At 42.3% G+C, this 25,972-nt stretch overlaps 1 protein-coding gene across 5 annotated transcripts; it reads right to left on the reverse strand.

Moving 5' to 3' along the window:
• Positions 1–253: 253 nt before the first annotated feature.
• Positions 254–25,278, reverse strand: LOC121855682 (facilitated trehalose transporter Tret1-like). 5 transcript variants are annotated; one of them, XM_042350765.1, is made up of 7 exons: positions 25,141–25,278; positions 5,236–5,703; positions 4,762–5,022; positions 4,486–4,614; positions 3,714–3,923; positions 1,821–2,017; positions 254–971 (listed from the first exon to the last, which is right to left on the reverse strand). In XM_042350765.1, the coding sequence occupies exons 2-7, from the start codon at positions 5,330–5,332 to the stop codon at positions 801–803; spliced, it is 1,065 nt and encodes a 354-aa protein (XP_042206699.1). In that variant the 5' UTR covers positions 5,333–5,703; positions 25,141–25,278; the 3' UTR covers positions 254–800. The 5 variants fall into 5 exon arrangements, with proteins under 5 accessions (XP_042206699.1, XP_042206700.1, XP_042206695.1 ...); XM_042350766.1 differs by having other exon boundaries at positions 4,897–5,022; positions 24,968–25,278; XM_042350761.1 differs by having other exon boundaries at positions 24,968–25,278.
• Positions 25,279–25,972: the final 694 nt, after the last annotated feature.

Below are 25,972 nucleotides of genomic sequence, written 5' to 3' on the forward strand. Positions count from 1 at the left end.
AAACACATAGTTGGAGACTCATGGTAAGTGTAAACGAGTGCAGAGGCAGGAATGAGTCAGAAGCTTAAGCTTATAAGGTGAGGTTTCTGGGCCTCGGCCCCGGGCTATGTGAAAGAATGCTTTATATAGTTTTTATTTTATTACAAAATGTCACAATATTTTATCAAATTTACACCAAAGGCTAAAAAAATTTCGTTTTACGTTCTTGTTGTGAGCTACTTGCCGGGAGTAAAATCATACTCGCTCTCTCACCTCTCCAGTTGCCAGCAACTGAGTGATGTTGCTCAGTTAGAATTCTTTCCCCAGTTTGTGTTCAGTTATGCATCTGTGTTACTGTGTACCCTTATTCAAGATGAGTGGAAAAAGACCATCAAGTTTAAGTAAAAGCAGTGGTAATAAAAGATCCCATAAAGGAATTGCATTGGGCATTAAACTTGGTGTTTTAAAGAGGTATCTCCCAATAATTCTGGTAGCACCACTTCACCTCACCACCTCCTGCAGCACTCAACATTGTTTCTGGTGAGTTAAAATCAAGTGTGTGCATTTATTGTCGTGTTACATCATGAATTAATCATTGTATGTGTTTATTTTCGTTCATATACCTGTATATGCTTGTGTTATTTTTTGGGCTGAAATTTTTTTCCTTGGGTACGCATCTTAACTTATATAATGGGAGTCAATGGTAAAAAGGTTTCGCATTACAAAATTTCAGTTTACAGAAAGATTTTTAGGAACGTTACCCTTCCGTAACCAGGGGGATACCTGCATGCTTGAAAGGTTCACACTCTTTATGCAAAGACTTATGAGACACTACACTCACATATGGAAATTGACATGAAGCAAGCAGAGAGGGAGAGGAGCACCTTCCTCCCGGCACGGTCGATGAGGATGGTGGAGGAGGCGGTGGCCAGGACCTGCACGACACCTACGACAATGGTGCACATGTCGTCGGATAACGTATTGCCGGAGTCCTGCGGGAGAACTTTCTATGTACTCAGCTGTTTTCCTGAGGTATAAGAACCACTTTCCTAACTGACACAAAATTTTCCTCTTAATGTTTGGTTAAAAAATATGTTAAGATTTTCCAAATAATATGATATCTAAAAACGGATTTCCAAAAGTTTTTGCTGCTGAAATACCATACTCTTTCCTACAGAATTAAAAATTTTAAACTATGATTAAAACAAGATATTAGAAAACAGAAACGAAACTCAATGATGTTAATAATGAGTCAACTATAAAGTTTCTATAAAATTTTTAATTTAGATTTAATCAATCCAAAGTTTTAAGAATACTGTACATTTAATAATATGAAATGTAGAAAATGTTGATGTAATTTATATTTTGTTGATACAGGTATAAGACTGAACCTCTAGTCCACGTCAGTCTGAGATCTGCTTAATACAGCTTCAGATCAGCTTAGCTTAAAACATCAACATGTTAGCCATCAGATGTGGACTCAAAAAACCAGAAACTCGCCTTCAAGAAGCTGCTGATCTAATACACTTTGAGTAAAGTAACTAATGCTTTATAACCACTTGCTTAATGTGATTATAATCTGTGTGTATGTGTAGGAGAGAGAAATATTTTAATTGGCAACTGTTCTAATTATTGAATGAAATACATATGAGGGGAGGTGGAACATTTGGAATAGATACTCTGGCTTGATTTTATTCTAATACAAAACAAGGAAGGGGGAAATCAGGATATCTTGAGGGATCAGGACAAGTGAAGAGGAAAAGAAGATGCGAGACGTGAATGATATGAATGATGCTCAGAAGAATAATTAACAGGGTATACGGAGAGGGGGGGGGGGTGACCTGAAAAATGATGACAATGTTGTAGATGACAGCGTTGACGCCGGCCATCTGCTGGAACACCATCAGGAGCATAGTGATTATCAGCGGCTTCAAGATGTAAGGTTTCGTCAAGTCACTCATCTTCACCTTCACCTGCAACGACTCCTCTAGGGACTGCTTCAACTCCGCCATCTCCAGCTCGATGTCGTAGGACTTACCTGTAGCAGGGATAACATAAGCGTAAATCGATGATATCTGTTTCGATTTCAGAGGCAAACTGTTAAGTGCTTTCTTCATTTTCTGCCTAATTCTATGAATTGCAAAGGTGAAATTTTTTTTTTAGTTTATATTGCATTTTACAATGTATAATATGACTTTTTTTAAATGGCTAAAGAAATCAAATTGCATTTTATATGTGAAGTTGCAGACTCCAGTAGATTAATGAATCCCCCAGTTGCTGTCTTCAGCAGGCTAAATTCTACCCAGTCCAACTCCAGAATTAAAAATATGTTATGTTGTTATTGTACAGTAAATATAAAAGATGGATTTATAACTACTGTACTGATGATAACCATAGACGATTAGAGTCTGTATGGCAGGCACCCAACTCTTCTGAGTTAATGTGATACCTGAAACATTTATCTTATCATTTTTATTAGAACATGTCCTTTAGCTTTTGAAAGAAACTTATAATTAAGATGATAATGGTGAATAACATCAACAGCCATCAACACGCATTTGTAGTGTCTCACTAGCGAGTGACATCATCTATTGTCGTGCAGCAAAGACTTGTATTTAGTTGTCATTTCCTGTTTTTGGAGAACGTTTAGAGTGGAGGACTGTGGTCATCAACCCTCAGATATGAGGACAGTACTCTGGGCTTGATTGAGTATGGACATCTTAGTATGAGTAACAATCGTAACAATAACAGCTGAGTGAGTACTAATACAGTACAGTAATATCGACATTAGTCAGAATCCCTCAAACCCGGAACTCTCCGATAGCTGGAATTGAAATTTTCTTGGAAAATCGTTCCCAAAGCCGGAATTGTCCGAAAATTACGGATTTGGGAACGATTTTCCGAGGGTCACATTTTCCGGAAAATTAAGAGAAAATTTTCCTGGTACCCAGAAAATTTTGGAAAATCCCAGGGATGGAGTTTTTCCGGGTTTGAGAGATGGAAATTAGACGCATTTTCTGGAAATTCCGAGAAAATTTTTCCGTTACCCGGAAAATTCCGGGGATGAGAGATTTTTTCCGGGTTCGATATATAATGTAATGGGCAATTTCTGGAACTTCCGAGAACATTTTTCCGTTACCGAAAAAATTCCGTGCAATTCCGGGGATGAGGGATTTTTTCCGGCTTTGAGAGAGTCGTCTCGTTACCCGGAAATCTCTCTTTTCTTGGAAGTGCTCTCCACCAGTTGTTCCGGCTAACGGAGATATCACTGCTAATTTGGATTTTATTTTCCCTTTATTGTAAGAAAACTATGGTTACAGGAGAAAATACACACACACACACAAGATTTCTTCCCAAATACAATATTTCCTGCTGAAATATGAGTGTTTCTTATATACCTGTGCGTCTTATAAACCATAAAGTACGGTACTGTACTCATAAATCTTTCTTGCATTACTCGTGCCTTTTTAAAGAAAATTATCACCAAATGAAACTGTTGAAAATAATTGTTTGAAAATTATGCTTGAAAAAGTAGTTGGTAATGACTGGCAGAAAATGGGAGAGAGAGATTAATGAAGATTATATAGCCTGCTAGAAAGGCAAAGGGACATACTGTTGAAATACAGCATAATAGTAGATAACCCTATACAGTATTTATAACCAAGTGAATAAGAAGACTAAGATATCCTGATTGAAAAGTCAAATGAAAAAAAATTAATACTGTAAATCCTGACCTCGAAAGTACTGCATAGACTGCCTGGCCTGTGCTTCCTTGCCCTTAGAGAGGAGGTAGTGAGGCGACTCCTTGAGGAAGACAGCCAGCATAAGGAACACCAGACCCAGGACAGCACACACCGCTGTCAGCCACCGCCATGACTCCATCACTGAACCAAACAGGTAAGCGTACAAAATGCCCACCGTAATGAACAACTGGAAACCCGTTCCTGAAACAGCAGAAAATTTTCCATGTTTTGAGGAAATATTCGGTTGAGTTTAAATAGAGGGTTGGTCACAAGAGCACATTTGAGTTCTTTTTCTCCAAGATTAAAGAAGTTCTTCATCAGACACATCCAGAGCCATCTAACATATACAGTATACAGGAATTAAATTCGATGATCTTGTGAATGAAATATTTTTCTTAGAAAGCTAATATTGCCTCTGATGTTTTACCAACCTGGGATGATTAGTGTAGATTGTCTTAATATATTAATATAAAGGAGAGTGTCTGTTTGACTGTGTTCTTGCCTGTTTGCAATCTCCGGCTACAGTTTTGAAAATGAATAGCTAATAATGGCACAGAGATGCGCATGCACCTCAGAAATGCTTTGAAGATAAGATTTTAAGTTCGACTTTTCTGTTCTGACAGCCAGTTCACTAGGACTGTTATAAACGATGACTCTCATTTACAGTATGCTCCATTTTCTCTTGTTACGATGGTGATGATTAGTCACAGAAAACAAGTGAAATGAATGTACTGACGATGAGAGGATATGCCAGTTTGCTTACCCAAGGCTCCTCTGATGTCCTTAGATGCACACTCGGTGGTGTAGGTGGGCACGACGAGGGAACTGATGCCTGTACACACTCCACACAAGATGCGTCCACAAATCAACATGGCTAGGTTTTGAGCTAAACCTGAGGAGGCAGAATAAAGAAAACGAAAAATCACGCAGGTACCTTGACAATCACTTGGATGATTAATGCAGGTATGAACACATTTAAAAAGTGATACAAGTGCAATATATCTGCCTAACAGGAGGACCACATTCAACAGATTCTGACCTATCAGGATCCAGCCAATCAAGAGAGGCACGACAGACACCAGCATAGTGCCTTTCCTGCCTATGTTGTTGATGCATAATCCGGCTAGCATGCAACCCGTGAGCGCCCCGATGCTGAGGGACCCAGAGAACCAACCTAATTCCCCCTTGGTCAGGTAGAAAGCATCGGAATTTTCGTCAGAGGAGTTTGTGTAACGAAGTGCAGCAGAGGCAGGGGAGGAGTAACCGATGGCTGCGCCTACAGCCATGGCACTCATTGATGCTATTCGGGAGGAGAAACATAGAGTGTTAAAGTAAGATGTTGATAAAGTATGTCATACATTAAAAAATAAATCAATAAATCGAGGAGAAACTTTTAAAAATATCTGTAACCATGAGTGCATATGTGTTTGTTGTACGTACCCAGGTGTGGTTATGTGTGCGTATATTTGCACATGTGTGTATGTGGGCGTGTGCACATCTGTATACTCCTTACCCGAGAAAGCAGCAAAGTACTGGGTGGCATGGGATGGCTTCTTCCACTCCTCCACTTCTTCCACCAGCTGTGTGACCGACTTCTCCATCTCCGCCATATTGCTGTCTCTGTTGCTACTACCGTTGCTATGCCTACTTTTCTTAGTAATGTTTTTGTCTTATTACCTCAGCTGTGCCTGCTGGTACTGGTGCTGCTGCTCTTGACAGCTTCTGAGGTTAATGCTCTACTTACGTCTCTTTTACTATTCTTGCTATCCTTAATGTTTATTCTTTATGCTGCTAAATCTGCCTTTTTCCTTGTACCTGCTGTTCTTGCTGACACTTTGACCATCCTCTCCCTGGTACTGTGTAAGGTGTTTATCTCGTCGTTGTCTTACTGTTGAAGTCTGTTCTCTTCCTGGCTGTTGCTGGTCTCGCTATGCTTGCTGTTGTCCCCGCTGTTAGTGGTGGACTGAGCGCTCATACGAACCTATAGGATTAAAGATCAAGGTAAGAAGTGAAGCAATTCAACAGAACAAATGATGAATATATCGCTTAGCATACTTACGTCTACGTATATGTCACATGTATGTGGTATGATTTTATGAAAGTTTTCTGTCTGCTGTTTAACATTAAATATTGTTCCTGGTTTTATCTAATTATAACTTAATGAACAGTGACTTTTTTTTTATAAGACTCATATGATTTTCGGCACAAAAATCTGCCTCTGTTAATGAGGACAATCCGTAACCTAGAACAGCTCCTGGGTATTACTACTACTAACTTAGCTATCATTAATAATAATAATAATAATAATAATTAACGGTTTATTGAAAGAGCTTGGCAGCCAGAAGGCTGAAAATTTACAGTTACATATTTGGGGAATGGGTTACGAATTACAAATAATATACAAGTGACATAAGTGACACAAATAAGACATATAATAACTTAGATGGGGATCAGCTCAAACTACAGTTCATTTCAACATAGTGACAGTGTAAGGAGCAGTGTTTACCGGGAGTGAATACACTGATTTATTACATGTTATTGATAATTTTTACAATGGTTGGGACTGGGCTGTTCTTATAGCGATCAGTTCGTGCACGTATGGGCTGGATGCGGTTGTGGTGTCGAACAGCAATTCTCGGACAGGGGATGTCAGGTGGTAGTAGGAGCCGGTGTCGGGGATGGTGTAGAAGCTTCTTACCAAATTTGTAGATGAGGTCGTGGTGATGGTCAGTGAGAGTCGAAAGGGTCAGTGTGTTGAGCGCTTCTTGATATGTGGAGTAGGAAGGGGAGAGAATAATCTTGCATGCCCTCTTTTGCACTTTTTCTAGGTGTTTACGTTGTGTGGCATTTAGGGAGGAAGACCAGGTGGGGGAGGCATAGGTGAGCTTGGGAAGTATGAATGTTGTGTATACACTGAGGAGCTCGTGTGCAGGAACTCCGAGGGACTTGAGTCGGCGGAGCAGGTGGAGACGGAAACTGGAGGCTTTGACAACTTCACTGACGTGTGGTTTCCAATTTAGTTTGTTGTCTATGGTGACGCCGAGGAGCTTCGTGGAATCTACAACCTGGAGTGTGTTCGGACCTAGGGTAATGGAAGGAGGTGGGACAATGTCGGAGGAGAGGTTGATGTGCATAACCATGATATGAGTTATTAAGGATGTCACCTAGGTTGGTGAGTTCTGAGGTGACTAAAGAGGCCGATACGGGACCGGCAGAGTCGATCATAGAAGTTGCATATGTGGAGGGCTAGAATCTAGCGCAATCGGGCTAACTCGAAAGTATTGACATCTTGTATGGTGCTCCTCCAAGCGTTACGGTGTGGAGTAATCGTCTCCCAAGTGAGGGGAGCCTTAAGACTACCCTTATACCTCTTCAGTTGCCTGCCGGCGTTATGTTTACTATTCGTTAGGTGACTGTAAAGTAGCTGCTTTGGCAGTCTACTGTCGTCCATTCGGGTAACATGGCCAGTCCAGCGTAGTTGTTCATGGATAATGGTAGCCTCGATGCTCCTACAGTTGGTGTCAGCAAAAATACTGGTATTTGTTCTCTTGTCTTCCAAGCGAACACGGAGGATGGAACGTAGACTACATTGGTGAAAGTTTTCAAGTGCCTTGATGTGACCCATGTCTCACTGCCATATAGCAGAGTGGGGAGGACCACTGCTCAATATACGTGTAACTTTGTAGATAATTTCAGCTCCCAACAGCTGAAGACACGGTTTCGGAGTCTACCAAAGGCTTGGGATGCACAATTGCACATCTGATCCGATGCTGAATCTCTTCATCAATGTACGCGGTTGTGGACAGGTGGGAGCCGAGATACCGAAAGTGGGTAACATTAGTGAGGGTAGTACCGTTAAGTTGGATGGTTGGTGGAGGTGTGGCTGAACCAGGGACAAGGTGAAAGAGGATCTGAGTCTTACGCAAATGCACCTCAAGGCCGAAGTGTGCATAAGCATCTGCATAGGTGTTCAGGATCTCCTGTAGGTCGTGTTCAGTGTGAGTGACAAGGGTGTGGTCATCTGCATACTGAAGTTCAGTAATGAAAGCTGCCGACACCTTTGTACTTGCCAGGAATCGTCCTAAAAGACTATTCACCCGGTGCTGAATGTCCACCCCGCCTGCTAAATTTGCGCTGGCACGAGTATGGAAGACAGCCAAGAAAATGGAAAATAGAGTTGGTGCCAGTACGCACCCTTGTTTAATCCCCGTTTGGATGGGGAAGAACTCATACTGGGTGCCATTGTGCACGACACTGCCGGGCATGCCATCGTGGAGTTGCCTCACAATGGCAATGAATTTTGGTGGGTTGCCAGAACGGCTGAGGGTCCACCAGAGGGCTTCCCTGTTGACCGAGTTGAAGGTCTTGGTTAGGTGGATGAAAGCCATGTACAGGCCACGACGCTGTTCTCTGCACTTTTCCTGTATCTGGCGGGCAGCAAAGATCATGTCAGTGGTGCCATGTAATGGTCTAAAGCCACATTGAGATTCTGGGAGTAAGTTTTCCGCCTCGGGAAGAAGTCTGTTTAGGAGGACTTTGGCGATAATCTTGCCAGCTACGGACAGTAGCGAGATCCCGTGGTAAATGCCACAGTCTGACCGGTCTCCCTTGTTCTTATAAATATTAACGGTGGGGGCGTCTTTAAGAGCCTGGGGGATTTCCTCCATTTCCCATATATTCTCCAGGAGAAAGTGGAGACGACTGGTAAGCAGAGGTCCCCCTGCTTCTCTCAGAGGGACTATCCCAGTTTACACCAACGACTCTAAGTTGGATGCAGGGGTGGATTTTGGGGTAGTTTTTCCCGACTTCTGTCTGGACGTTATGTCTCCCCATTATGGCATCCATTTGTATGGCAGAGTTGTCAGGTATTTTACTTGCCCTCAAGATTATTTCTACCCAACCTTATAGCAATTTTAAAATTTTTAGCGATTTTCTCGCAGTGGTCTCCAGGCTTTAGCAAGTCTCACATCACCCCATTCCTTAGTTTTAGATATTTAACAGTGGCTGTTTCTCATCCAACATCGGGGTTGGAAAGTCAGTTTTTGCTGGGTTCCAGCCCATGTGGGGGAGAAGAGGGACGAATGTGCTGATGCTGTGGCAAAAGCAGCTGCTTCTCGCCCTGTGGCACATCATTCCCCTCTACCTGCCTCTGATATGAAGCCAGTAATAAAAGCTCCCATCTGCTTGAGTTGGCAACGCAGATGGAATGCTATCGGAGCAAACAAGCTCCACAACGTCCATCCTGCATTGGATTCCTGGGGATATCAGGGACTGTCGCGCCGCCGGGAGACTGGTTTGGCCCCCTCCGTGTTGGCCACACACAGCTGACTAGTGGTTTTTTAATGGAGAGGGCGTACCCTTCTTATTGTGATAACTGCCTGGTCCCATTGACTGTTCGACACCTCTTGGTGAAGTGCCCCAATCTCAGAAATCTTCGTAGTTAGCACCTCTTCTAATGCCGGGGTGTCTTACCTTATCTCTTTGGTTGTGGGGGGTTAGAGGAAGGACATCCTCCATTATGGAGGAAACCGGCCTTCTATAGAAGTTTTGAGTTTTATCTATTAACGTTTAGGTTTTTTTTTTTTTACGAAAGTTTTATGTCTTTGTTACTTATGTCCTTTACCTTGTTTTTTTTAATCTTAGTATTTTGTCTTTATTTTATTTTTAATTCTGCGACATATTACCTAGGCTGATGCATCACCGGGGATTTAGCCTAATTACCACAATCAATCAATCAATCAATCAGTCAGTCAATCAATCAATCAATTCAACAACCGCTACTATTACTCTACAGAGGGCACAGACTACTGGGTCTATGTCGTTTCTACTCTTATGTTTTAGTCCGCGATGAAACATATTCACTAATTGCAACAAGGAACAGCCTTAAGAACATAGAAGGATGATTCTGTAGATGCATCTGTAAATCTCAATAATGTCATTAAAATTTAGATCAGTAACTGTCAAAGCCTGGTATCTCAGAACCAAGAACAGGGTTGACAGCTTATGCCAGTCTGGTTCAAGGCGGGGAGGGAACAACACAACCACTTCTTGGAGCTTCGGTAGCGATGGGATGTGCGTGTGTGCTGCTATCGTGTTAGTAGAGGCGTCAAGAAACACTATGAGGGGTTCAATAACAACTTAGGAGGAACACAGTACCCTAGGGTGCATATTCTAGGTCACTAATGTCAGTAACATCTCTTTTAACGCCAGTACTCCCAATGCCATCGCCAGTCATGCTCAGATAAAACTGATTATTCTAGTGACGTTCTTTAATAAGAGTATGGAAAGGTAAGTACAAGGAGGCATATCATTTATAAACTTTACGACAGCTGGCTAAGTAATTTTGTTCATGAAAGATTCACGTGAAACTGTTTAGATGGTTCAACCTTTAACCTCACTTAATCTTTGCTCCTCACACTCGATCCTCTTTGAACTCTGCAGTCAACCAGTCTTCCTCTTCTTTTAAAAATAAAACTGTAAATTATCGGTAAGTGCGTCGGAGTGTTGACTCTGATAATTATGATTTATCGCTGCTACGACACCTTATCTCACGTATATCTGAGGAGGTGCAGAGGCACTTCACTTGTTGATAGCTAGTCAGCCATGAGGCACACTAGGCAGTTGTGATGGTCCCGTGAACACCAGAAGATTACGTTCCTTGGAAAAAATAATGTGAATTAAAATTACTTTAGATTGATAACTAAGAAATTCACGATAATGTGAGAGTAGATTTATTTTACGTAATCAATCATTACAAGGAAACCTGACACAAGCAGATTACAGGAAGTCAAATGTTAGGTGCAGGTGCATGACGTATCATAATCAACTCAAGTAATATAAATATTTCTATCTCTGAATGTACTGGTTAATAAATAGAAGCTGAACCAAAATATGAAATTCGTGTTTTAATTGGATATAAATTTTTAGTAAGTACGGTACAACGTTTGGTTATTAGCTTAGGTAAGGTACACACACACACCAAGGGCGGATCCTGGGGGTCCGGACCCCCCCTCCCCCCTTTTCATCAGAAAATTCCAATGCCTTTTCTTTAATGAAGCATTGTACTCTGGCATTTTTGTATAGTAAAACGTAATTACTATTGACTTCAGAATATCTCCTAATATCAAATGTACATGGATTAAAAATGGCCTCAAAATACCCATGATATTGGTCAAATTCCAAAAAATTTCTGGGTGGGGGCATACAGCGCCCCCCCCCCCCCCCAAAATAAAAGCTGGGTGGGCTCACTTGGCTCAATCTGTTCCCCCATCCACAACTTCTTGTACCTCCCTTTCGATATTCCTGGATCCGCCCCTGCACACACACACACACACAGGCATGGACTACAGAGAACAAGGTCACCATCAACCACACCAAAACCGTAGTCATGCACATCAATACCGCCACCACTCCAGTGCAAGCCCCAGCAGTCACAGTGGGTGCCCATCCTCTCCAGCTGGTGCAGTCTGCCAAACTCCTGGGTGTAACTATAGACAACAAACTTGACTGGAAGGCCCATGTAAATAACACAGTCAAGGCAGCCTCGTACCGTCTCTACATGCTACGAAGACTTAGGTCACTTGGGACACCCATGCCAGAGCTGAGGACCATCTACAACGCCTTTATTCTCCCCAAACTAACGTATGCGTCACCAGCCTGGTCATCTTCTCTCAACTCCACCCAACAACGTCAGCTAGAGAAGGTACAGAAAAGGACCTGCAGAATCATGCTCGGCGCAGAATACTCCAGCTACACCAACGCTCTCTCCACCCTGGAAATTCCATCCCTCAGTGACCTCCACCACCAAGCACTGGAAAGGTTTGGCAGTGGACTACTGCACCACTCTCGCCATCGCCACCTCCTGCCACCGGCAGCCCCCCACCCAACTCGCGCAGTCCGCCACTACAACAAAATTCAGCCCATAAGAGCCCGCACCGATAGATATAAGAACAGCACCATCCCATCTATTGTTAAAATAATAAACAACTCCCGATTTATGTACTGTACAGCCCTGTAAATGTATTCAATGCATATTATATCATTATGTCTAAATCAAATGTAAGTCTGTATATTTTCAGCCACCGGCTGCAACTCTATTAATAAACCGTTTATTATTATTATTATTATTATTACACACACACACACACACACACACACACACGGGCGAAAATTAGCCATTACAACACCATCCAGGGAATGATAAAGGCACAGGAATACTACAAGAACACCTTCGGCCTCACGTCGTAATAAAAAAATGTAAAGAAGAAAATTAGGGATCAACTTTCACCTGATGATTAACACCCTAGTGCTATGTTGGGGTTAGGTTAGGTTAAGTTACGGTTAGGGGGGTTAATTTTAAGGTGACATAAGCTGAGGGGGCTAATCTGAAGACAGCTTGCTTCCACATACATACTGTATTGTATCATAAGGTTGTAAGGCAAATGGCTACCAGTCATGATAGGGTCCAGTCAACATCAGAAAATCATAAACGATCATAAATAAAATTAATCATAATCATGATTACTGTACTTTCATGATTATATTTGCTTATTATTATGTCAAATATGAAAATGTCATACATTCTTGGTAACTGGCATAATACCTCGACTGGCACGCTTGTTATCAATGTATTATTACTAACCTATTAGTCAGGTGGAGATAACCTACTTGAGTTACTACATCAAGTCTCTTAGTCACATTTAGTGAGTGTCAACATTTCAAAGGAGTCACCAAGCTGAGTTGTTCTACACACGAAGTGACAAGGCACGGCCTCACACGACACTAGGATTACAGACACTGACGCAAGATTAGAGGAGGGTGATAGATAGGAAGGAAGACAAGGGCATAAGAAGTAGTGAACGGGCACGTGACGTCAAGTAGAAAAGGTCATTGATGAAGTTTATCATTATCATTGACGAATTCTTACTGAGAACATCTTGCCTCTGGGTTAGAGACATAAGGATCTCTGGTCTTTAGTGTAATTTTTTGTCATAGGTATTACTACAGCTTGTTTTAGTTAGTTTATCTTAAATCTGACGAAAATCCTTTATGTAAATAGACTGCATGGCTCCACTGACTTAGTAGGCAAAACGGTGTATTGGAGTACCGTGTGTGCTGAAATACTATGTGTCTTGGAGGACCGTGTGTGTTGGAATACTGTGTGTTTTGGAGTACCGTGTGTTTTGGAGTACCGTGTGAGCTGAAATACTGTGTGTTTTGGAGGACCGTGTGTGTTGGAATACTGTGTGTTTTGGAGTACCGTGTGTTTTGGAGTACCGTGTGTGCTGAAATACTGTGTGTTTTGGAGGACCGTGTGTGCTGAAATACTGTGTGTTTTGGAGTACCGTGTGTTTTGGAGTACCGTGTGTTTTGGAGTACCGTGTGTGTTTTGGAGGACCGTGTGCTGAAATACTGTGTGTTTTGGAGTACCGTGTGTTTTGGGAGTACCGTGTGTGTGCTGGAGTACCGTGTGTGTTGGAATACCGTGTTTTGGAGTACCCGAGTGTGCTGGAAATACTGTGTGTTTTGGAGTACCGTGTGTGTTTTGAGTACCGTGTGTGTTGAATACTGTGTTTTGGAGTACCATGTGTATTGGAGTACCGTGTGTGTTGGAATACTGTGTGTTTTGGAGTAACGTAAAGTTTTGGAGTACCGTGTGTGTTGGAGTAACGTGTGTGTTGGATTACTGTGTGTGCTGGAATACTGTGTGTTTTGGAGGACCGTGTGTGTTGGAATACTGTGTGTTTTGGAGTACCGTGTGTTTTGGAGTACCGTGTGTGTTGGAATACTGTGTGTGTTGGAATACTGTGTGTTTTGGAGTAACGTGTGTTTTGGAGTACCGTGTGTTGGAGTAACGTGTGTGTTGGAGTACTGTGTGTGTTGGAATACTGTGTGTTTGGAGTAACGTGTGTTTTGGGAGTACCGTGTGCGTTGGAGTACCGTGTGTGTTGAAATACTGTGTGTTGAAGTACCGTGTGTGTTGGAATACTGTGTGCTTTGGAGTACCGTGTGTGTTGGAATACTGTGTTTTGGAGTACCATGTGTGTTGGAGTACCGTGTGTGTTGGAATACTGTGTGTGTTGAGCACCATGTGTGTTGAATACTGTACTTTGGAGTACCATGTGTGTTGAGTACCGTGTGTGTTGGAATACTGCGTTTTGGAGTACCATGTGTTGGAGTACCGTGTGTGTTGAATACTGTGTGTGTTGAGTACCATGTGTGTTGAACACTGTGTTTTGGAGTACCGTGTGTGTTGGAATACTGTGTTTTGAGCACCATGTGTGTTGGGAGTACTGCAAGTTGGAATACTGTGTGCTTTGGAGTACCGTGTGTGTTGGAATACTGTGTTTTGGAGTACCATGTGTGTTGAGCACCGTGTGTGTGTTGGAATACTGTGTGTGTTGGAGTACCATGTGTGTTGAATACTGTGTTTTGGAGTACCATGTGTTGGAGTACCGTGTGTGTGTTGAATACGTGCTTTGGAGCACCGTGTGTGTTGAGTACTGTGTTTCATGTACCGTGTGTGTTGAAGTACCGTGTGTGTTGGAATACTGTGTGTTTTGGATCAATGTGTGTGTTGAGTAATTGTGTGTGTTGAGTACCGTGTGTGTTGAGTACTGTGTTGAATACCGTGTGTTGAGCACCGTGTGTTTGAATACTGTGTTTTGTGTACCGTGTGTGTTGGAATACTGTGTGTTGGAGTACCGTGTAAGTTGGAATACTGTGTTTTGGGAGTACCCATGTGTGTTGGAGTACCGTGTAAGTTGGAATACTGTGTTTTGGAGTGTGTGTACCGTGTGTGTTGGAGTACTGTGTTATGGAGTATCGTAGGTGTTGAAGTGCCGTGTCTGTTGGAATACTGTGTGTGTGTTGGAGTACCGTGTGTGTTGGAGTCCTGTGTTTTGGAGTACCGTGTGTGTTGGAGTACCGTGTGTATTGGAATAATGAGTGTGTTGGAGTACCGTGTGTGTTGGAGTACCGTGTGTTTTCGAGTACCGTGTGTGTTGAAGTACCGTGTGTGTTGGAATACTGTGTGTATCGTGCACTCCAACACACTTAGTAGTGTGTGTTGGAGTACTGTGTGTGTTGGAGTACTGTGTGCATCGGATCACCGTGTGTGTTGGAGTACGTATGTGGTGAATACCATGTGTTGAAGTACCGTCTGTGTTGGAGTACCGTGTGCGTTGATGTGCCGTGTGCGTTGGAATACTGTGTGCGTTGGAGTACCGTGTGTGTTTGAGTAGCATGTATATTAGAATACTGTGCGTTGGAACTCTATGTGTACTGGAGTAATCGATTACATTACACATGTAATTACCCCAAGTTTGGTGCAAATAGGCAACCAACTTTACTTATGCAAACCATCAACAATGGAGCATATTATTACTTGGCACCAGACCCAATGGTTAGGTAAGTTTAACCCGAATCATAAAAATCATAAACATTTCCGGATAAACGTTAGATATTTTGATTGAAATTAAAGAACTATAAAACGAAGTTCAGTGTAAGATTCCCTGGCAGCTGCCGACTAGTTGTTTTCATAAATATAACTTAAGAGGAAATACTGTTGTCACTTGCCACGTCTCTCATTCTTAGCCATAAATCAGGAATTCGTTTCAGCGAGATATTATATTTTCATTTTTAGATATATTGGCGCCATACAAGTGTTTACACGTACTGAGACTGTTCCCCTGTGTACGTTTATAACCCATACTCTTTTATTGCCTGGGGCCGAGTCAATAAATACACAACGACAGCAGTGGAAGGATGTGATTTACTAACTCGTTAAAGATAAAATACCAGATAAATCTTCTTTCCCCCTACTCTATTTCCTCGTATGTATTTACAACCTTCCAACCAGAAACTGGACAGCAATCAATAAAAAATGCCTAAATTGAAGAGCGGGAGATGTATGTAACATAGTATGTGGAAGATGCGGGGAAACTACTGATATTCCATCGCCACTTGTCGCCTCACTCTGATCATGCTCCTGTGCCTGCCGGGGGTATAAATCTTTCCGTAATGTTCAGCATTGTATTTTTTCCCTTGACTCTGGCTATCTTGTCCTTGCATTGCCCTGGTTGTCTTGGCACTGACTTAGTCGTCTAGACAACAACCTAATCGTTTTGGCAGTGACCAAGGTTGTAGACGGCTGAAGTGACCAAGGTTGTAGACGGCTGAAGTGACCAAGGTTGTAGACGGCTGAAGTGACCAAGGTTGTAGACGGCTAACGGTTCTGGTGGCCTCGATCCTTGACATACTGCACGACGGACACACACTGTTACTTTTAATATCGCTACGAACAGTAAAAAGTAAACTGAAAATATCGATCTGTAAGCTAATGTAACATGCTGTAAGTTATATACTGTACTATCTATCTATATATATATATATATATATATATATATATATATATATATATATATATATATATATATATATATATATATATAAAACAAAGAAGTATGTCTGTGTGTTTGTGTGTGCGTCCGCACGAGAATCTCGGAAACTACTTTACCGATCTGTAGTGATGATGGATGGTGTTATATGTAGTGATGATGGATGATGATGTTATATGTAGTGATGATGGATGATGTTATATGTAGTGATGATGGATGATGATGTTATATGTAGTGATGATGGGTGGTGTTATATGTAGTAATGATGGATGATGTTATATGTGGTGATGATGGATGATGTTATATGTCGTGATGATGGATGATGTTACATGTAGTGATGATGGGTGGTGTTATATGTAGTGATGATTCTATCTATATAAATCAAAGAAGACTGTCTGTTTGTTTGTGTGTCCGCACGAGAATCTCGGAAACTACTTTACCGATCTGATGATGGGTGGTGTTATATGTAGTGATGATGGGTGGTGTTATATGTAGTGATGATGAATGATGTTATATGTAGTGATGATGGATGTTGTTATATGTACTGTTGATGGGTGGTGTTATATGTAGTGATGATGTATGATGTTATATGTAGTGATGATGGGTGGTGTTATATGTAGTGATGATGTATGATGTTATATGTAGTGATGATGGGTGGTGTTATATGTAGTGATGATTAGACAATAAAATAATAGCAGTTTAATGCTAAAAAAATATACTTTGCTGTACCGTTGTAGTGAAAAACATGGTGGAACTTACATACACCGTTAATGAACTATTGATGGAAGAAGAAGTTTTGGAGACTGAACAGTGAGACAATGTGGAGCCTCCCGGAGGGTGGCGTCCTACCGTGGCCTAGCGGATGAGCCGCCCGGAGGGCGGCGATTCTGCAAGTACTGTATACAAACTAAAAAAAAAAATAGAAATGTGACTGCTAACAACTTCATATTTCCCGCCTCTGCTGACGGCGGTGTAAATATTTCAATGTGATTCTAATCTTTTAAAATGTTAGTTTTTGTATAATGTAGTATTACTGATATGTAATTTGTCTTAGTATGCTACCAGAATTAAACAGTTAATTCATGTATAATACTTCTGATAAACTTCCTACGTAATTATGATTGAAATAATGAATTTATGTATCTTTATATAATTTAGCTTGATGTCTTTCTCGTCAGAAACGGTCATCCCAACGATTATGAATAAACTCATTTAAAAATACATCATTACTTCAGGACGAAATCGGACAGGTTTGAAATCGCCAATCAGCTGTAATTCATGAGAAGGGGCGGGGCATCTTTTCTCAGCTGAGAAAAAACGCACTATAGTGCAGGGCATGGTTGTCAGTGGCTGGAAAAGACAAGGCGTTAGATATCAATATGGATGGTTAAGAACACGTAGGTTTACGTTCTACGATGATAATTTACGTTCTTCGTCGCAGCCAAACCTCAAATAACTCAAGGTCACTGGTTTTAGTCAGGGGCATGACACGCAACATGCACGTGTCTGCAGGCTTCGCCCCTCTACTTTGTGAGTGCGACGATCGTGTGAGTGGATGACTGAATTGCGAGTGGATTATATAACCACCGAAAGTTTTTACGAGTCACGTTTCAGGTAGTCATATATATATATATATATATATATATATATATATATATATATATATATATATATATATATATATATATATATATATATATATATATATATATATATATATATTTCATGTAAATCCACAATGAAAACGTGGATAAGATAAATCTTGATAAAATCCCGTGATTTTATCAAGATATATATATATATATATATATATATATATATATATATATATATATATATATATATATATATATATATATATATATATATATATATATATATATATTAGACTCGTATAAACTGATGTATTTATTATGAAACTCACAGTGGGAATGTCCTTCAGGTAATTTATACGTATTAACATTAATCAAGTTGACACCAACGTGGGTTGCTCTATAACGGGGCCTGTGATGGAAATTCTCATCGTCCAATGGAAGGAGGGTCGGTTCCACCGTGACGTCATGGTAGATTTCCTTCAACATATTTGCTGTGAAATCCATTACTTGGTCATGCCTCATGCATGCAAAGACTTCTTTCTTACACACCATGGCGTGGCCGATGTCGTAGGATGAGCCACACACTCATTGGGAGGGCAAACCTTCTACTGGCCAACCATACCTAAGAGCAATGGCATCTGTAAATTCTTGTTTATTAAGGCTGAAACCTTTTTCCTATATTGGTAACGTTGTTAGCCAGCTCGAGGCACCCACCTCCTGCGCTATAGCTACTTTTTTTTCGGGTTCTCTGACAATTGCAACATCATTTGTTGAAGTTTATCACTTTGGGTGTGCTGCTGTTCTGTCGTAATGGACCGTCGAATCTTGTTTAATTCGTTGGTATCCACCTGACTTGTTGCCTTCTGAGCTATTAATTATAAGCTCAGTGAGAGCTGCCATGAACTTGACAGAGTTCTGCTGTTCGGTGGCAGCAAGCTCCTCTGGATTAGTCAATCCCAATCCTCCCAGTCTTGGTAGTAGTGCAAGGAGTGACCTTCCTACTGGGGTTAAATAAGGGGTTTTCACTGGTGTTGGGATAAAAGCGACCTTGATGGCTTCTTCCAATATCGGGGATAGTGCGCATCAGGTAATTCCAGAGATGCTTGACTCCAAGGGTGAATGCCCACAAAAGTTGCATGTGGCTCAGTTTTAGCAATCTCCGACAGAGCTTGAATTTCTTTCAGCCACTCATTTACCTTTCCCTTACGTACTTGGTCTTGAAGTCATTTGTGCCGACTACCGCACCTAGGTGTCTTTGGCCGTCCTTTGTTATTTTGACCTCACTTTCGCCGTACAACTCTATTGCCTGTTCATAGTGTTCTGGCTTCACAACGAGGAAGGATTTGCTGGTATTTGGATGGTACCCTATTTGTGGACCCGTGATATTACCAGGTCCCACCACTTTTTGATGTCCTTAACTTTTCCTGCTCATGTAAGGTCATCAACATAAGCCACTTACTTGACTTCGGTTGTTTCATAGTTTATTGTGTGTTGGAGCATGGAAAGACCTATTGCATGCATTGCCATGGCGACCGGATCCCCCTGCTAAGTTCCCTCAATTGACTGTTGGGTGGTATCTCCTTTTGGGGCCTTGAAGCTGGTTATCTAGAGGTCTGTATGTTGTGCAGTGTAGCCTCGCAGTTGATTATGTTGAATGCGTTGGAAGCGACCTGTGGTGTAATGATCAGCATCCTCACCCGCTCAAGCGAGCGGACCCAGGCTCGATACCCGGGCAGGGTGAAACTATGTGCACGTTTCTTTACGCCATTTGCCTCAGTTTACCCTGCAGTAATTGGGGACCTAGATGTCAATCGATTTGCGGATCGTATTCCAGGGATAATGGTTAACCAGTGCAGTTGGCGAGTTGTCTGGTCTTCTCGGAATATTCCTTAACACTGGGTCAGGCAACTCGTTAACTTAGGATGTGGCTGTTGTGTTGGCGACAGCTTCTACACCTAAAACAAATTCACGCCTATGTGGCCCTTGGGCCGGCCATCCTCGTTACACGAGGGGCAACCATTAATATTATTATAACCAGGAGTAATGCCTCACAATCACGCTGCTGAAATATCTTTCTCATGGCGTGAATAGCAGCTTCACACCCTGCCTGGTGGCCAGCACACACTTGCAGGTTCCCTGCAGCTGCCCTGACATCATTGGTGAATACCTCCATTATGCATTTTCCAATGATCCGTCTCAGCACTTCCCCCACCCCTATAGGCCTACATCCTGGATTTTTGTTCAGGGGAATGAGGCGGCAGGCCATCAGAGCTTGTAGGTGATGGCAGCATGAGGTTGCTAGCTTTCTTGCAGAGATCACTTGCAGCGTCGCCAAACTTGTTAGTGCTGAGGATGCTTGACCACCCGTCTGCATCCAGGCCTGAAGGGCCTGCACCTCCCTGTGTTTTTCAGTGTTTTTTTCTCTATACCATCCCCCCCTGTTTTTTCTCGAACATGACAGCTGGGGGATGTTTTTCCTTCAGTTGTTGCAGCGTCTACTACGACTACTATTATTACTACTACTGTCCATCCCAAGTACGACCATAACTGAAAGTTCGTTCTCATTTACTCGTCTTATCTTTTAACAGAACAATTATGTAAATCCAAAAATTATGAGAAATGTCAATCTCCCTCCTTCATAACGTATCCGGAATTGTGTTTATCTGTGGCTAATTATTACTCCCCATCAATTATCCACTATCATCTACCTTTAAACCTGGTCCTTGAATCCTTATTCCTATGTCATATAATCAATCCCAAGCAGTTCCGCTCATCCATCTTCAAATATCTTCAGCCTTTGACAAGGAGGCAACCTCTCGGTGAATAGATCTAACATTGAGACTTGTCTGATCTCTCCCATAATACCATCTGTGAGGGAATTACTACACCACGTCAGGCCCCTCATAACGCCATCCGTGGGGGAGTTACTACACTACGTGTCTGCTGTTCAACACCTTAGCTCACATGATCTACGTGTGTAAACATTAATCCGTATGTTCACTGTATGTTCCTTCACCTTTCTCTAATGAAAGCTTTTGTTAAACCACCAATGTATGTAATAAGTCATTTATGTCCAATGTATATTTTCAACCTTCGGGCTGCAGAACTTTTTCAATAAACTGTTAATTATTATTATTATTATTATTATTATTATTATTACACACACACACACACACACACAATAAAACCTTGAAAACGAAGATTATTGCCTAATTCATGGATACAAGATGGGAGCACACACACACACACACACACACACACACACACACACACGTGAACTCCGTGTTGGCCGCTAGACCTCGAGCTGCGTGGGGCAAATCTGGAATTTGAATCTGAGCACACACCTGTACACACGGAGCTACAGACAAAAAGAGAAAACTAGAATATACCAACACACTACGTACAATGCATAAGTTAATTTATTAATTTCTGTTCACGTGAAAAGGAGAAATCATAAAACACGATGGTGACACGTGGTTCATTCAGCGCCTTGGCATATAACTTGTCCATGACCTTGGTCTTGTTTTGGTGCTGGAACCCCACCTCCACACTCCCCCTCATGCACAACCTCCCTCCCACACAGTCTCCTATCCTACACACCCACCCCTCTCACACACACCCTCCCCTTCCTCACATCCTCCTCTCTCATACACCACCCCCCTCCCAAACACACAGTCCTCGTCCTGACATCCTCGTCCCCCCCCACTCCCTGCCCTACATAGGGCAAACAATAAAGCACACAAAAAAGCCCAACTAATAGGCCCAGACTTCCCCACGTTCTACAGTTGGAACTCAGCCACTACTCCAGATATAGCAATAACAAACGGCAGATGCTTCCACAACTATCTCTTTGAACAAGGCCCTGTAACCTCCAGCGACCACCTACCTATAATCATGACCATCTCAGCAACACCAATAACTATACCAGCTCCACCACGGAGAATCGCCAAGCAGACCGACTGGGACTTATTCAACGAAAAAGCTACAGCCAAACTTGAGGCCAAGGACATGACAATCCTGCAGACCATAGACAACCAGCCGGTGAACATAATAGACGAAGAAATCAACACATGGTGTGAAGCCATAGGAACAGCCTACCAGGAGGCCACGCCTCTCAAACGCAACAGAACTCTCCCGCACCCACGACAGACTCCAGAACTCATAGCCCTCACAAACCAGTTCCAACTGCTACAACAGAGAGCCGAGACCCATGGTTGGGACATCGTAAGCTACAATACATACAGAAGAGTCCGGGAGGAAATAAAAACAAGATCTCTGGAACAAAGCAACCTTAAATGGGCCGAAATAGTTGAACAATTCTCACATACATACAACGATCCAGGAGAGTTCTGGCGTCGAGTTAAGAGATTGAAAGGTTGCAGCCATAACGAGTCATCATATATAACTGACCACGCAGGAAGTAAAATATATGACGACCAAGACAAAGAACCCATATTCAGGGACATATGGAGGAACATCTTCCGAATCACAAATGAAGAGAATAGGGGATTCGATGGTACCCACGAGGAGCTCGTCCTTGATGAACTCCGGGGCCAGACACACCGCACTCAGCCTTCCCCTGAAATCATATGGGAGGATCTGAGAGCGGACAGCCCATTGTCCAAACCAACTACCTCGGAAGAACTCAACAGAGCCATCTCCAATACCAAAAATAAAGCCCCTGGTTATTCAGGCATCACCAAAGAGATCCTCAGCCACACAGACAACCCGGCCATGGAGAGACTGAGAACCACAATGAACGCTTGCCTGGCCTCGGGCTACTTCCCAACTAAATTCAAAGAGGCCATTATTACCCTAACACCAAAACAAGGAAAGAACCCCGCCGTTCCACTAAACTACAGACCGATCTCCCTCCTCGAAGTACCTGGAAAAATCCTAGAAAAATCATCAATAACCGTCTGAGAAATCACCTGGAAACAACAAACAGAGTCAACTGCAGACAATTCGGGTTCAGGAAAGGGAAGTCCACCACAACAGCGATAGCCCTGGCATGTGAAAACATAGCCAGAGCCGCGGCGAGTGGTAGACAATGTAATCTAACTCTCCGGGATGTCGCTAAGGCATTTGACAAAGTCTGGCACGACGGTCTAAAATATAAGACCCTCCAACTCGGACTTCCCACCAACATTGAAAAGTTGCTTTGCAACTTTCTTGACGGCAGAAATGCCAGACTGAGGGTAGGACAACACACAGGAGAGACCTTCCCACTCATGAGTGGAGTCCCTCAGGGAAGCGTCCTCTCCCCCACCCTATATATTATCTACACAAGTGACACCCCGCCTCCCACTAGAATAGGTAACGAAGATATTATGTATGCAGACGACATCACTCAAATAACAACACATCAAGGAAAATCGCGAGCGTTACAGGCCGAAAACACCAGGCGGGAATTAGAAAGGGTAAATAACTACGAAAAACAATGGAAAATCCAAACCAGTTTCCCGAAATTCACAGTGATACCCTTATGCAGAAGGAAAACCCATCCATTAGTAACCAATAATGCCCAGATAGAATACAAAAGCAGAGGCACCCTCCTGGGCCTACATATATCCACGACAGGTTACTCCCATCATGTCCACAGCAGGAAGGAAAAAGCAAGAAGAGAGCTGAGAAAACTATACCGCTTTAAAGCGCTTCCTGAGAAAATTAAAACTCCGCCTGGTGACATCATTTATCACACCGATATTAACTTACCCAGCAATACCTCTTCATACTATGAGCACCACTCAAATATTAAAATTACAGGTGGTCCAAAATGAAGTCCTAAGATTCGTCACAGGTGAAAGATACCCCTTCACCAGAACCACAGCCGAGATACATAGAGACCTGAGAATGAAACCCATCAACCAGCAGCTGCACACCCTGGCCAGCAGAATCTGGCAAAAGATAGAACGATCAGAGCAAGAACTCCTTCAAAGACTCCCACCAGATAACGACAACAACCATACATGGTTCCCAAAATGCTACGAAATCTCAAAAGGTCCATTACCACCCCCGATCTACACGGCCAGGCAATAGACAACCTCCCTAGACCAGCATCCGCCAGTAGGGTCGGTGGAATATGAAATAAGGCCCTTAAAACACCCATAAATGGGACAGGGTAGGCTGTCTAGTGCCTGTACCGGCAGACAATAACTAACCCATGACACAACCCTAACACACTATTAGCTTAGCTAGGCGGTCAGCCCGCCCTCTCTTACCTCCTCCTGAATTTCTTCAATTTCCGAACTATAACTTCCTTCCCCCACCTCTAATCTTCCTTCATTCCTCCTCTAAAAAAAAAAAAAAAAAGCACACATGTTTTCCAGGTTATTGGTTGCTGTGTTTGTTATAGTATTATTACTGCGCTTCAACTAATGTCTTTAATTAAGCGCGTAACAAGGTTGGTAATTACACTATTACATAAACTTTTAAATATTACGAGAGATAAAACTCTTTGTGTAAGGAATCAGTTTCTAGAAAGAAACACAATTATTCTGAGCAGTGTGTTTGAGAAGGAGCTGTGTTATACAGTAGTTGTTAACTGAACTACAGCACACTCGTAAATTCAATTCTCACATCAAGATAATTGGGGTTACTGGTGGTAGAGTGGTACCGCTCTTGCCTTCGCAAGCGAGATGTCACGGGTTCGATTCCCGGGCCGGTGGAAGTTGTTTGGACATACTTCCTAGCCCCCATTAGTCCCTGTTCACCTAGCAGTAAAGTAGGTACCTGTTGTAAATCGAAAGTTGCGAATTCGTATTCAGGGACAAGTTGTTAGAGCTTCCAATAACTTGATGATATAAACCATTGACTCTTCAGGCTTCTATGCCCTTGACGCTTCAGGTTTCTACGCCCTTAACTCATGAGACATAAAGGCAAGCATGAACTTAGCAAGCTTCCCTGTTGGGCACTGTAAACGCTTCTGCGCTTCACCTTACAAAAGGATGTAGGGGAGTGCCCAATTAAAAAAAAAATAAAGATAATTAATTATTAAAATCTTTAATATTTATTGTCTATTAGTACTGAAATCTACTGCAAGTATACAGTACATGCCAACAACCTGACTAAGCTTTAATTTTTCGGGTTGCATCTTGTGTACCCGAATCATAAGTCATAAATATATTTCTGGAAATGAAAGTACACGAACAGGAGAAAGCGGTTAAATATAAAGCATCGATAGCATGTTAGAAAAGGATATCAATGTTACATTTTGGTGACACGTCTTAGTAAACACAAGGTGGCAACTAACCTGGCCGCCGCCACCAATGACTGGCCGGGGTGTGTTGGTGGCTGTGTAGTCATGCCTGTTTATTCTAAGCGTTGACTGCTCTCCTCACTCCTTTAGTTGTGTTTTAAAATACCTGCTAAGTTGCACTGCATGTCATAGCTGTGTTAACCTCACAACACATGTAAGGAGCTCACCCTTACTTAACAGTGTTCCTGTTGCCAGAGTACTGCGTACGAGACCCAACTAACAGCTCTTACTAGTCTTGACTGGCAACATTTAGCTTGACGCTTTCTCCTCTCGTCCTCCTCCGTGGTCTGGCCGTCTGACCGCTTGGCTAGTCTCACGCCAGCTTTACACGCTGCCCGGACTAGATTAGACACCTTTTGTTTTTCACAGTTGCCAGGTCTCTCATAATAAGTTTTAGATACACGTAAGATTTTCGGGAGGGGGGGGGGGCGGGTGAGTGGCAGGATTGTGGTGGTGACGCGCTTGTGTGTGCCAACGTGTGTGTGTGTATCTGAAAAATGGGAGATGAAATTCACTGTGGATAAATGTAAAGTACTTAGTTTAAGAGATGTAAACAGAGAAACCATATACCAGATGAACAATGATGTTATAGAGAAATCCGAATGTGAGAAAGATTTAATGATAAGAAAGGAATCTTAAGCCAAGTAAACAATGTGTATTTTTGCTCGAAACAAGGCTAATAAAGTACTTGGGTTCATACAAAGGGGTGTTAGTTACAAGACAAGCGAGGTCATCCTAAACCTACAGTATATCTTTCGCTCGTGAGACCCCACTTGGATTACGCAGTTCAATTCTGGTCACCGTATTACAGAATGGATGTAGAATCCCTAGAAAGAATTCAAAGGAGAATGACACGACTAATCCCGGGCATTAGGAACCTTGAGTACAGAGACAGGTTAAAGCATCTTAATTTGCACTCCCTTGAGTACAGAGACAGGTTAAAGCATCTTAATTTGCACTCCCTCGAGAGACGTAGAGCGAGGGGCGACATGATAGAGG

The sequence above is a fragment of the Homarus americanus genome, unplaced genomic scaffold (genome assembly GCF_018991925.1).
Source record: "Homarus americanus isolate GMGI-L3 unplaced genomic scaffold, GMGI_Hamer_2.0 scaffold42563, whole genome shotgun sequence".
Lineage (NCBI taxonomy): Eukaryota > Metazoa > Arthropoda > Malacostraca > Decapoda > Nephropidae > Homarus > Homarus americanus.

What these genes read in the sequence shown, in the direction of transcription:
- LOC121855682 (XM_042350765.1), bottom strand. Translation starts at nt 5,332, where the DNA reads ATGGCGGAGATGGAGAAGTCGGTCACACAGCTGGTGGAAGAAGTGGAG. An exon ending in GGACATCAGAGGAGCCTTGG is followed by an intron (nt 3,924 to 4,485) that starts GTAAGCAAACTG and finishes CTGCTGTTTCAG; the next exon opens with GAACGGGTTTCCAGTTGTTC. An exon ending in GTCTATGCAGTACTTTCGAG is followed by an intron (nt 2,018 to 3,713) that starts GTCAGGATTTAC and finishes TCCCTGCTACAG; the next exon opens with GTAAGTCCTACGACATCGAG.